The sequence below is a fragment of the Balaenoptera musculus genome, chromosome X (genome assembly GCF_009873245.2).
Source record: "Balaenoptera musculus isolate JJ_BM4_2016_0621 chromosome X, mBalMus1.pri.v3, whole genome shotgun sequence".
Taxonomy (NCBI): domain Eukaryota; kingdom Metazoa; phylum Chordata; class Mammalia; order Artiodactyla; family Balaenopteridae; genus Balaenoptera; species Balaenoptera musculus.
The window spans coordinates 33172858-33186266 of NC_045806.1; the positions used below are offsets into that span (position 1 = coordinate 33172858).

General features: G+C 35.7%; 1 protein-coding gene across 7 annotated transcripts in view; it reads left to right on the forward strand.

Moving 5' to 3' along the window:
• Nucleotides 1-13409, forward strand: part of SYTL5 (synaptotagmin like 5) — a 229170-nt gene that overhangs the window by 134137 nt on the left and 81624 nt on the right. For 6 of the 7 annotated variants that reach the window (XM_036839960.1, XM_036839966.1, XM_036839961.1 and 3 more), the window contains exon 3: nt 727-936. The exons of the other annotated variant lie outside the window; for it this stretch is intronic. In XM_036839960.1, the coding sequence (XP_036695855.1) occupies nt 727-936 (210 nt within the window). The remainder of the gene's footprint in view (nt 1-726; nt 937-13409) is intronic. 7 annotated transcript variants of the gene reach the window in all.

Sequence of the window (13409 nt, forward strand, 5' to 3'; positions counted from 1 at the left end):
AGTTGTGCAGAGACGCAAATTCCGCATCCTCCTAGTCCAGCATCTTCTCATTTAATCTTAAAAACAGTCCCAGTAGAATGTTAATACTCCCAGTTTAGAACTGAAGAGACTGAAGTTGAGTGGGTAAATCATTGTTTAAGGTTGAACAACTAATTCCTGATGGAACCTGTATTCAAAGAGAGATATATCTGATAGCAGAGCCCCCAGGTCAGTGGAAATTGTTGGAAACCCTCATATGCTAAGCAGAAGCATTTTGACCTGAAATGATGGACAATGTCTTTGTAGCAAACTCTTCATTGGCTCACTTAAGGAAAGTACCCATGTTGCCAAGCTTGATTTCACACTCTTGACTCATGTAATATATCTAGGCAAGGAGAGAACATGGTATTGTACATGCCTGTATACTGGGGTTGTGTTCCCATGTTATGGTATCAAGGATACCCTGGAGAAGATAGAGTAGAATGAAAATAAATACTAATAGCAAAATAGTAGTGCTAGTGGAAGATGTCAAAAGTAAAACAGAAACATTATGTTTTTCCACTACTGAGATCAAAGGATTATTGATTCTGAAGAGAGAAATTGTGTTTTTTGAGTCATTTGACTCTAACTCCTTGATTCTTTCAAATATTCTTCCCAATGAAAACATCCCTTAAATGAAGAGAGCTCTGCTCCTCTGGTTTGTTTTTGGTTTTGTTTTTTAAGTGATTTTTTTTTCTCTTCTTCCAGGAAGCTGAAAAATGAACTCTTGGAAGCAAAACGTAGAAGTGGGAAGACTCAGCAAGAGACCAGCAGGGTCTGTGCTCACTGTCAGCGAAACCTGGGCTTGATATTCGACCGCGGAGACCCGTGCCAGGCCTGCTCACTCAGGGTGTGCGGCCAGTGCCGGGTCTCAGGCCTTGATGGCAGCTGGCGGTGCACCATCTGTGCCAAAGTCGCGTGAGTTTCTTGCCTTTGTGTGGAAAGTCAGTTTTGATGACTGAAGGGTTTGGAGTGGGGAAAGCAAGAAGGAAGAAGAGTATTTAAAAGGTAGGGATAGAGAGTAGAATTTAAAGTGTAGCCCAGCCACAGGCTCAGCACTGCCTTGGCAGGGTGTGGTGTGTGTGAGAGAGAGAGGGACAAACAGACAAAGATGGAACAATATGTTTATTATTTAAAACTATAAAACACAGTACAACTGGAAGCCTCACAGAACATGGTCTCTTGCTGCATCTGAAAACCACCCTCTGGCTTTCTTAGAGCCACACTTGGCTCCACATGGCTTCTCAGAAGGTACAGACAGTTGCCCTTGAGACATTCTTAGACGTTTGGGGTGACTGGCAAGATGAGTATGAAATATCCAGCCTGCTCTTCACATCAGGTGAAGTAGCCCCTGAATTTCCTCCCAACCTAGTTCTTGAGAAAGGGTGAAGGGAGACAGCTTTATCATTCGCCTCCATGTTTAGCCTGCGGGAGTGTCATGGCTGTGGGTTTCACTCTGCCAGCCAGGGTGCAAATCAAGAGTCATTGTTTTCTAAGTTCAGTTAAACTGGAGTCCAAGCACGATAAGGTCTCTACTACTCCTTGGGCATGCCAAACTCCATCCTTTTAAGAAATCTGACCCTGGATCAACTGGTATGTTTTCTCCCTCCCAAGGTCCCTTCATCTCTTCTGCTCTGGATGGTACCTAATAATCTCATCTCAAGGCAACTCCATGTTGACCTCTCTTTCCTGTGGTTGAGGTCGGGGATGCTGGCATCACATCAGGTTTACCTGGTTTGGTTGAGTTTGGTTTATCTTCTATCCTCACTAACTCATTCTCTTATAGGAGTTAAGAGGCTATCTTAGGAGGAAAAGTGAATAGTTTAGTAGTAAGAGTGAGTGACCTTCATTTCCAATTTCTCTGAATGAGGACGACTGTGTTCTTTTGAGGTCTCCTGTGTTCACCGATTGCATTATTTAACCAATGTTATTTCTCCTGTACTTTTTCATAAAATTGATCATCAATTGAGCAATTCATACTATGTTTCCACACTACATTGAGATAAGCAGCTCTAAAGAAATGAACCATTTAAGTTATCTCATTACTTTCTTTGGATACATTACTTTGATTTACCTAAGCAACCATCTTCAGTTCTTTGTCTCGCATAAATTCCTCTTCATACTGGCCTCTTAGTCATTGGCAAACATCATTTACCAGATCTGGGGGAATAAGCACTGATGGAATCATTGACATATGTGTTGCAACGTAGCTTTTGTTGATATTGGTATTCTTTTTCTAAACTGAGTTTAGTCATCTGCAAATCAAGATGCAAAAATAATCCTGGGTACCTTCCTGTTTTTCCCATGAAATCAAAGTATTTACTTTGGATATTTCTCCATATACATATACAGAAAAGTATCAGTAATGCACTTTGCTTTCTACTTAAAAGAAACATGATACATCTGTGACTCATGTAAGTAATGCAAAAGTTGCTCCTTTAGACCCTGGACTCTTCCTAGCAAATTTGTTTCTGTGTGGGATAATGCTTTCTCCAATTCTGCTTCCCTTTACTTGGCATGTCAGAGTTGGATATAAAGGTTCTTCCAGTATAGTCAAATAATGAGTTATAGAGGAAATAATTAATGGACAGCATTTCCTCAATTATAGTTTTGCTTGTATACAATTTTGCAGGAGCATTTGTCCCTCTCCGCCCTTAGCGACCTCTAGAGGACAACAAATCAAATTAACAAGAAGCAAATGAATAGAAAGAGGAAAACTTGGAAAGAGGCTAGCATCCTTTCTGTTTATGAATAAAAAACATGCACATGGCTTTTTTTAAAAACTCGAGTTAGCTTACACAAAAGGGCACAAAGGACAGGTGTACAACAGGATTTCTCAGTTTCAGCATCACTGATATTTTGGGCAATATGATTCTTTGTGGAGGAGGGAGGGACTGTCCTGTGTACTCTAAGATGTGTAGCAGCTTCCCTGGCCTCTACCCGCTAGACGCCAGTAGCATTCCGCCCTTTTCCAGCGGTAACAATGAAAAGTTCCTCCAGGCATTGCCAAATGTCCCCTGAAGAGCAAAAGTCACTTGGGGTTGAGAAGCAGTGGTGTACAGCTTTGCAAATTATCACAATTTCTGTGTAACTATCATTCAGGTGAAGAAATAGAACATTACTAACACCCCAGAAGCCTTTCTTCTTCCACCTCCCAATCACTAGTCCCTTCTTATTCCCCAGGTATAAATACTATCCTGCTAACACCATAGATTAACTTTGACTTTTTTATATTTTATATACATTGACTCATACAGGGTGTGTTTGTTTGTTTCTAAGTACTTTTGGTCAACAGTATGTTAGTGAGACATCCATTTTTGTTGCATTTGGCAGCTGTCTACTTATTTTCACTGTTTTATAACTTATAGGTTGTGCCAGGTTTTCCTCTCACTAGCAGTGCCTGGAAGTTGATTACTTTATATTTTTACCAACCCTGTTTTTTGTTTTTCTATTTTCATAATTTTGTTGGGTGTGTAGTAGATTACTTTGCATTTTTCTTCATTACTACTGAGAATGAAGATATTTTCATATGTTTATTGATCATTTGAACATCCTGTTTTGTGAAGTACTAGTTCAGGTCTCTTTTTTTCTATTAGATTGTCAGTCTTCTATTGACTAGTGTGAAGGAGTTCTTTATATATCCTGCATACAAACAGTGTTGGTTCCTTGTGTTGGAGATATTTTTTCCCAACTTCTGATTTGCCTTTTTGTTCTCTTACTGGTGTCATTGATTAACAGAAATCTCTAAGCTTTCGTAACTCAATTTGTTCATCTTTTCCTATATGAGATTAGTGGGATTTTTTTTTCTGTGTTCTGTTTAAAAAAAAAAAAACAAACTTTTTCTAACTCCCAAATGATGAAAATATTCTCCCATGTGATCTTCTGTAATTGTTATTGTTTTAGCTTTTATCTTTACACTTACAATCTACTTGGAACTGATTTTTGTATATGCTGTTAGTTAGGGATTCATTTTCATATTTTAATATGGGTATCTACTTGACCCAGCACCATTCACTGAAGATTATTTTTTCACTGCTCTACAGTGTTAACCTTCACAAATCAAGTATCATTTCTGAACACTCTATTATGCCTAACATTGTGCCGATGACACATTATTTTCATTATTGTAGCTTTATAATAAAATTTTATATCCAGTAGACTTCCTACTTTTTTGTTTTTGTTCAAAACGTCCTGGGTATTATTGGCCTCTGGTATTTTCAAATATGTTTTAGAATCAGCTTTCCAGAAAACATGTCCTACTGGCATTTTTATGGGGACTGCATTACATCAGTACATACTTTTGGAGAGAATTGATATCTTTCCGTATTTAGTCTCTCAATCAACAAACACTATGTGCCCCTTCATTTATTTGCCTTTAATTTCTCTCAAAAATATTTTATAGTTTTCCTGGTCTTATAGATTATTATATTTATTCCAAGTATTTGATTTTTATGTTATTGTAAATAGTATGCTTTTAAAATTTTTATTTTCTAATTGTTGTTGATATGTAGAAATACAAATTGATTTGGGTAGTCTAATCTGTATCCAGAAATCTTGTTAAATTCACTTCTTAATTATAACAGTTTCTGTGGTGCCTTTCAGATTTTATTTCTGCACAATTATACTATCTTTTCTAATACTTATATCTTTTTTCTTGCCATATTGTATATTTTCAATTTTATTGGTTTCTTCCTTGCTCTTTCTTTTCTTTTACTTCCTTTGAATTTAATTTATTTTTGATTAACAGTTTTTTGATTCAGATATTTAGATACTTGATTTTCCAGCCTTTGTTCTTTTATGGCATGTACATTTAATGATATGAATTTCCCTGTTTTCACTGCTTTAGCTGCATCCCACATATATCAGTTATTTTTATGATGTTCATTTCATTCTTTCTATTTGCTAATTTCCATCATCATCTTTTTCTTTAACTATGAATTATTTATGATTGTCTTGCTTAATTTATAATTTCCTAGAGATTTTCTGTATCCCTTTTTGATACTGAATTCTAGCTTAATTCCACTGTGGTCAGAGAACACACTCTGTGTGGTTTCAGTATTTGAAATTTGGCCCAGAATATGGTCAGTTTTGTTTAAATATTTCCTATTTCCTTGAAAGAAAATGAATTCTGCAGGATTGATTTGAGTATCCCAGTTATGTCTTTTAATGATGTTTGTTAATTGTGTTGTCCAGATCTTCCATATCCCTACTGATTTTTTCATCTACATATTCTGTCTGATATTGAGAGAAATATATACTAACCTCTCTCAATAATGATTGTGGATTTTCTATTTTTCCTTTTAGTTTGATAATATTTGCTTTATATATGTTGAAGTTAGAGTCTTGAGTGCTTAAATATTTAGAATAATGAGATTTTACACATGTACAGAAACCTTTATAATTATGAAAAATCTTTCCTTATCTCTAGTTATGATTTTTTTCCTTGAAGTTTACTTTGCAATTAGTATGGCTGCAATAGCTATCTTTGGTTAGTGTATGTTTGGTAAACCCTCTTTATTCTTTACTTTCAACCTCTCTGTTTCCTTATGTTTAAGGTGTGTCTCTTGTAAGCAGCATATAATTGCATGCACATGTTTTACATCTAGTCTGACATTTGTTGTCATTTAATTAGTATATATGTTCCATGTGTAGTAATGAAATAACTCACATATTTTACTTAAAATCTGCCTCCCATTTACTCATTCTCTCTTTGTCCCATCTATTCTGTTCTTTTATCTCTACTTATTTGCCTTCATTTAGGTTGTCTAAGTATTTTTCTATTTATCTCCTCTAATATCTATACATTTTTTATCACTCATCTAAAGATTACTCTAGAGATTACAACATACATTCTTGACTTGTTAAAATCTAATATTAATTAGTACTTTTGGTACTTCCAAGACAGTACCAGGACCTTAAGACTCTTTAATTCCCTTTACTCCCCTCCTAGTGCTATTGTATATTTTAAATATCTGTGTGTCTATCTATATCTATGCACACACATATACACACATATGTATTTATACTTATAGATATATATAGCTTTTCCTAGTCCATTCAGGCAGCTGTAACAGAACACCATAGACTGGGTGGCTTTTAAACAGCAGCCATTTATTTTTCGTAGTCCTGGAGACTGGGAAGTCTCAGATCAGGGTTCTTGAAGATTTGTTGTCTGGTGAGGGTCTGCTTTCTGGTTCATAGCTATAGTCTCACTGTGTCCTCACATGGCAGAAAGGGCAAGGGAGCTCTCTGGGGTCTCTTTTATAAGGGGAGCAATCACCTCCCAAAGGCTCCACCTCCAAATACCATCACATTGGGAGTTATGTTTCAACATATGAATTGTGGGGGGGATACATTCAGTCTATAACATACTTAATCCCACAAGATATTATTATTTTGTAGTCAGTATTCACTTAAATTTACTACGTAGTTTCCCTTCTTGTTGCTCTATATTCTTTATTACTACATCTCTGTGTTTCTATCTGGAATAATTTTCCTTCTGCCTAAAGGGTAACCTTTAGCATTTCCTTTAGTGTAAGTTCTCCTAGTGATAAATACTCTCAAGTTTTGTTTTTCTCAGCGTGGCTTTATTTCACTCAGTTCCAAACATGTTTTTGCCAGCTTATTCAATTCTTGGTTAAAAGTTGTTAACTTTCAGTAATTTGAAGATATTATTCCGTTGGCTTCTGGTTTCCAGTGTTTCTGTTAAAAAATCAGATGTCAATATACTGTTGCTCCTTTGAAGGTAATGATATTTTTTTTCAATTACTTTTAATATTTTCCCCTTTTCCATTGGATTTTTAACAGTTACTATACCGTACCTAGGTGTGATTTTCTTTGTATTTATCCATCTTGGAGCCTTAGTCCCTGAGAGAGCGGATCTCTTTTTGGATCACATTTATTCCTAGGGAAGAGTCCTACAAGGTCTCAAAATATACCTATTAGATAAGAGAGGCGATTGATTTTATATATTATAAATAGTGGAAATAAGAACACTAAGAGGTTAGCATGTGTGTTAGTAGAGTCGGATTGAATAAGTATCAAAGTTTGTCTGTTTGTTTTTCCACCCAGCTCTTTTCCCACCAGACTCTGCCAAGGCGAGGTTTTCCATTTCAGGGCAGTGAAGAAAGGAAGTGGGATTTTAACAAATGACTGACCTTCCAATTGCAGAGTCTGAGGACTTAAGGAATTTCTCAATAACTATTTCTTCAATTCTTATACAGTACTATTTTATTTGATCCCTAGTATGTAATCATTTCCATTTTTTATTCCGTTACTGTTTACCTCTTCCCTACACCCTGGACCTTCATTTGCTCAGACAACAGTAACTAGGGACTGTGGCTCATGGGCCTTTCAATCAATCAGGAGTTGCCTCAAGCTTCCGTATGGGGAGAGTAATTTTGTCTTTAATTTCTAAATGCCAGTTGTCATTACTGAAACATTCTTTTCAATGCAAGACCCAAGGGGCTTGTGTATTCATGCATTGCTAATTGAAAGTTTTGCCACCAACTCATCTGCTAGTCAGTATGGATGGTAACTGCGGGTCTAATTCACACAAAATTTCCCCTAAATCTTGTCAGATCACCATTAGGTTATATATAGAGAGAGAAACTTTTAATGTGTTAAGTCAATGGAATTTGCAAGTTGTTCGTTATGGAAGTTAGCCCACCCAAACTAACATAACCCCTTCTTGTGTTTTTTCCCCTTAATATTTATATGCTGTATACTTTACTTATCTTGTTTATTATCTTTCTTCCTCCACTAGAATATAAGCTTCATAACCATGAGGGCAGGGTTTTTTATCTATAATGTTCAATGAAGTAGTTCTAGTGCCTAAAAGAATCCCTATAGCAGGTACTCAATGAATATTTGTTAAATGATTAGATGGATGGATGAATAAGCAAATGAATGGATAAATGAATGAATGAATAAATGACAGGGTCCCACTTAAAGCATGTCAGGCTTAAGCAAGTTATGGAGCAAATGTGGTTTTCTTCTGTCAGGAGCATGGAATTAAAATACACACACACACACACACACACACACACACACACACACACACACACACACACACACACACACACACACACACACACACACACACACACACACACACACACACACACACACACACACACACACACACACACACACACACACACACACACACACACACACACACACACACACACACACACACGAGAGACGTGCCAAATACATTTGCCCTCTGAACAGAGTAAATTTCCAGCTGTCACTGAAAGATATAAGACAAGTTGTTGTCAGAAGGGTGTAAGAATAAATAATAACAAATTGAAGGTTCTGTGTCCTCCTTAGGAGATGTTAATGCATCAATACAGAACTTCTGAATCACTTGTACTTCTTTTATTGGTATAACAATAACTTAATAAACCCAACTATCCACTTATCCAATTGATCTATCCTTTGACCCATCCTTCCATCCTTCCTACAACATTTATTGATAACCTGTTGGTATACTAGGGGATAAGGATACAAAGATGAATAAAATATGGACTACCCTCAGTGGTTTCATAGTCTAAGGAGGAAGATTAGTTTATTACATTATTGTCTCAAAGTAGAGGAAGAAACAGAGCTCTCATTGTCTGGTTCTTACACCTCTTTGACAACAACAATTTATAGTTGTAGCATCTGTGACAGCTGGAAATTCACACGATGAGTGTTTAACTTGATATAAACAAAATCCCTCCTCATTTTTAAAGCTGAAAACAGAGACCATTATTTCTTCAATATTCCAGCTATGAGTCTATGTGATCTCAGAGAGTATCTGTCAGTGTTGGAAGTATCTTGTTTGCTATTCATGGAGTGGTTTTCGAAAAGGAAGTGTGAATGATATTTTATTGGCAGTGAACCTCCTTTATTTGTTGTGAGAGAATGCTGCAGCGCCAGTGGTCTGTCTCCATGTTCAATAGACCATAAAATTGAAATTCCCACCCTGACCTATAAGAGATGAAATGAGACAGAAAGTGACTCATTCTCTAATCAGTTGGAAACACAACCTTTATTGTCATTTACCTTGGATTGGATAAAAGTAAAGAGATTTTATTGCTGTAGCACTGAAAACGATTACAGCAAGGGCTGATAGAGGGAGGCTCCGTCTTACAATGGGCTGAGCAACCCTTGACATTTTCTCCAGCCCCTTCTGGTTTTAACAAGTTGGTTGCTGTTGGTCTAGTTTTAAAAGTAACTCTATAGAAACAGAATGAAAGGGACCCCGACACAGCCAGTTAGTTCATGCTGCTATGTTAATGAGACCTACAAAATTCCACATGATTATGTTAGCTGAGACAGTTGCCACGCAACACAAAGACAGTCATAATGATAATTTTTTCCTAATTAGCACCTCAGTTGAACTCAGAAAGACCCCTAAGATAAAAGTGATGTGACAGAGAGCCCAAAAATGAAATAGTTCTAATATGATGTTGATGAGCTGATCTTATTTATATTCATGCCATGTGGTGACATTTCATGCTGCTGTATGTCCTTGTGAAAGTCTTTGTAATTTAAAAGGAGGAACCTGGTGGTTGTGTTTTTGATGAATTGGTAGTGATTACTGCAAATAGATGAAATATAACTGAAATAGATGAAATATTAGTCTCTGTCAGTAACTTAAAAGATGATAGTACCAATGGTTGGAACATACACACAGAGAGTGCAGGAGGGAATATATAGTGGTCTGTTATGAGGAAGAGAAATACAGCTTCTGACATCTGGAAACTGATCTGACATTTACATGTGGGCCTTGATGTTGTTAGGAGCTGATGTGGCACTCACAGGCAGGCTGTGGTGTTCTCCTCGTGGACATAAACGGCCTCAGAGCACCAGCCTCCTACACGATCACTCTGCAACCAGGATGAAGCGAGAGAAAATAAGAATACTTCATAATCTTGTCTAAGCATAGACCAAAACAAGGTGACTGGTCAAGCCACAAAGTATCAGACATCCCCCTCTCTTGGCTAATGTGAATTTCCTGCTACCTCCTTACCAATTACAGCTTTAGCCTTCTTCTAGTTGGCCCATCTTCTTGATAAAACTTAAGATACCAATCACAGCGTTGTCCCCGCTTCCTGACATCACCTAATCTAGAGCAAATCCCTGTTGCCTTGAACTCTCCCCATAATTACCTAACATAACCCAAAATTCTATATTAAGTCCTTTCAAACGCCCTCTTACTGAGACTTCCTGTGGTTCTTCATGGCATGTGTTTTCCTTCATTGCAATGAACAAAAATCTCAACTTGTTCAACTTGTTCTTGGCGATCTTTTGGTCTCATGGGTATTGGCAGTTGCCACATAGTCATTTCAAAATCAATCCTAGTTTAACAAATTTCTATAATCTAGTTACAAGGGAAAGATTCACATCAGAGTAATCCCACACTGACCCACAGATTTTGGGGGTGGTGAGAAGCTGTTTTGAGCGCCTTGACATGCTATTTTCTGTCACTTAGTAATCATATACAAGAGCCCTCCCCTTTTTTTAGAATGCACTGTTCACTGTGGTTTAGTATCTTAATACCTACATAAACTAGAGGGATTTTTTTTTTTTAATATGGAAGTGTCATACATATCAAGACACTCTACGTGTACTGTTTAGACAATAATAAAAAGAGTATCTGTGTATTCAACACCCAGTTTAAGAATGAGAGCATTCTTGTTTTGCATTTTTTATTCCCTTGCTTTACTTTATGGTTTTACTGTCTACTTGGATATATCCCTAAGTAATATATTTTCTAATTTTTCATTTTTGAATTCTGTAGAAATGGAAATCATACTGTGTGTATTCTTTGTGACTCTTTTAGCTCAACATTTTTTTGTGAAATCTATCCATGTTTATGTGAATACCATTCCGTTCATCTTCACTGTTGTATCATTCTATAATGTATCTGTTTTCTTGTTGATGGAGATTTTTGTTGTTTTAGTTTATAATGTTACAAAAAAATGCTGCTATGACATTCTTGTACATATGGCCTAACAAACATGCACAAGAGTTTCCTTGGGTAAGGTTTTTAAAACTGTGAGTTATGACCTATTGGTGGGTCATGACCAGCATTTAAGAAAAAAAGGAAATAGAAAATGTCAGTATACATAAAATTATATGTATGTAAGTATATATATACTTCTGTGTGTGTGTGTGTGTGTATGTGTAGTTATTTTCTGGATTGTGGTATAAAACATACTTTTTTCTTTCCAATTCCCCCTTCCCCCATCCCCCGCCTCCGATAACCACAAATCTGTTCTCTTTTCCTATGTGTTTGGGGTTTTTTTTGAAGTATAATTGACCTCCAACACTATGTTAGTTCCTGGTGCACAACATAAGTCTAGTTTACATCTGTCACCATACGAAGATATTACATTATTATTGACTATATTCCCCATGCTGTACATTTCATCCCCTTGACTCATTTATTTTGTAGTTGGAAGTTTGTACCCTCTAAATCTCCCTCACCTATTTCACTCATCCCCTCGCCCCCCTCCCCTCTGGCAACCAGCTGTGTTTCTTACTGTGACCTCTGCCAAAAATGTTTGAGAAGACTCCTGTAAGGAGTGCACCTAGGAATGAAACTGAAGGGCAAATGGTATGAGCATTTTCAGCCTTATAAGATGATAAGTTGTTTTTTTATAATCGTTGTACCAATTTAAACGCCATGAACATTGTATAAAGGTTTCCTTTACAATCTTACCAACACTTGGCATCATGAAAAATTTTAATTGTTGTCCAACTGGTAGATATAAATGGATATCTTATTATGATTTTAATTTGAATTTTTCTGATTACTAATGAGGTTGAGCATCTTTTCATAGGTTTATTGGCTGTTTTGGGTTCCTCTTCTGTGATATGGCTATTTATATATTGCCAAATTTTCTATTAGGCTGTTAGTCTTTACTGATTTGAAGGTGTTTTTTTATGACCCCCTTCATCTCTAGAAATGCTTTTGCCTTAAGGTCTATTTTGTCTGCTATTCATACAACGATATCAAGTTTCTTTTGGTTAATATTTACATGGTATATAATTTTTTACCATTTGCCTTTCAACCTTTCTGTGTCCATATGCTGAAGATGAGACTCTATATAGCGTATCTATTTAAAATTATATGTTATATGTATTTAAATATTTACTATACATATATGCTATATATATAATGTGCTATATATACATATACATGCTATGCATATATGATATATAATTGTTAAAGTTTAATTTGACAATATTTTTTCTTAACTATAGAGTTTAGTCTACTTATATTCATTGTAATTACTGCAATATTTGCATTTGTTTGTATTGCGATTACTGTAATATTTGCTTTTATTTATATTATCTATAGATTGATTGAAGTACTATATTTTTCTCATTCCATTTTATCCTCTCTACTAGTGTAGATATTATATGAATTTTTATTTTTAGTGGTTACCCTGGAAATCACAACATTCATATTTAATTTTATAAATCATTAGTTATAGCCTTCTTCTAATCAGTAAAAGGAACTTGATATTCTTAAACTCCAAATATCATCAGCCTGGCTTGTATATACTTTTTGTCCTATGTTTTAGACATACCTTATTTTCAATTCAACAATTTAGATATTATCATTTTTGTTTTACATCAACATTTGTTTAGATTTATCCACATGTTTTACCAATTTCACTTTTCACCATTCCTTTTTATATCTCAGATCTACTTTAACTCTTCTTGAAGTACAGTCTTTAGAAGTTCCTTTAGTGAAACTCTGTTGATGGTAAATTATCTCACATTTTATTTTACTGAAAATTTTTTTGTTTTACTCTTATTCGTAAACAGTGTTTTCTCTGGATATACAATTCTAGATTGATAGTTATTTTCTCTCAGAACTTTTTAGATATCATTTCACTGGCTTCTGGATTTCATTATTTCTACTGAAAGTCAACTGTCATCCTAATCATCATTCCTCTGTATGTAATCTGTTTTTTTCCCCCTCTCTAGCTACTTTTAAGATGTTCTCTTTATCTGTAGTGTTCTACAGTTTCACCATAATATGCCTAGGGGTTTCTTTTTACTTTTCCTGTTGAAAGGGAAGAAAGGAATAAATATATACCATCATCTCCATAAGGCCAGGGTCCTTGTTTGTCTTTTTCACATCTGTACTCTTAGCCTTAGCACAGGGCTTAACACATGTAGGAATGCAATAAATATTTGATGTGTAATGAATAAATTTATAAATAATTCTAGTTTCCTTATGAATAATAAGAAGGAAACTCATCTTATTTCAGCATATCTAATAGGCATGTCTTATCTCAGATGTCTCCGGTCACTAGTAGAAGATAAAGGAAGAAAATGAATCTTTTGGTCACTGTTCTTCTTTTTTAGGATAAGATTACCTA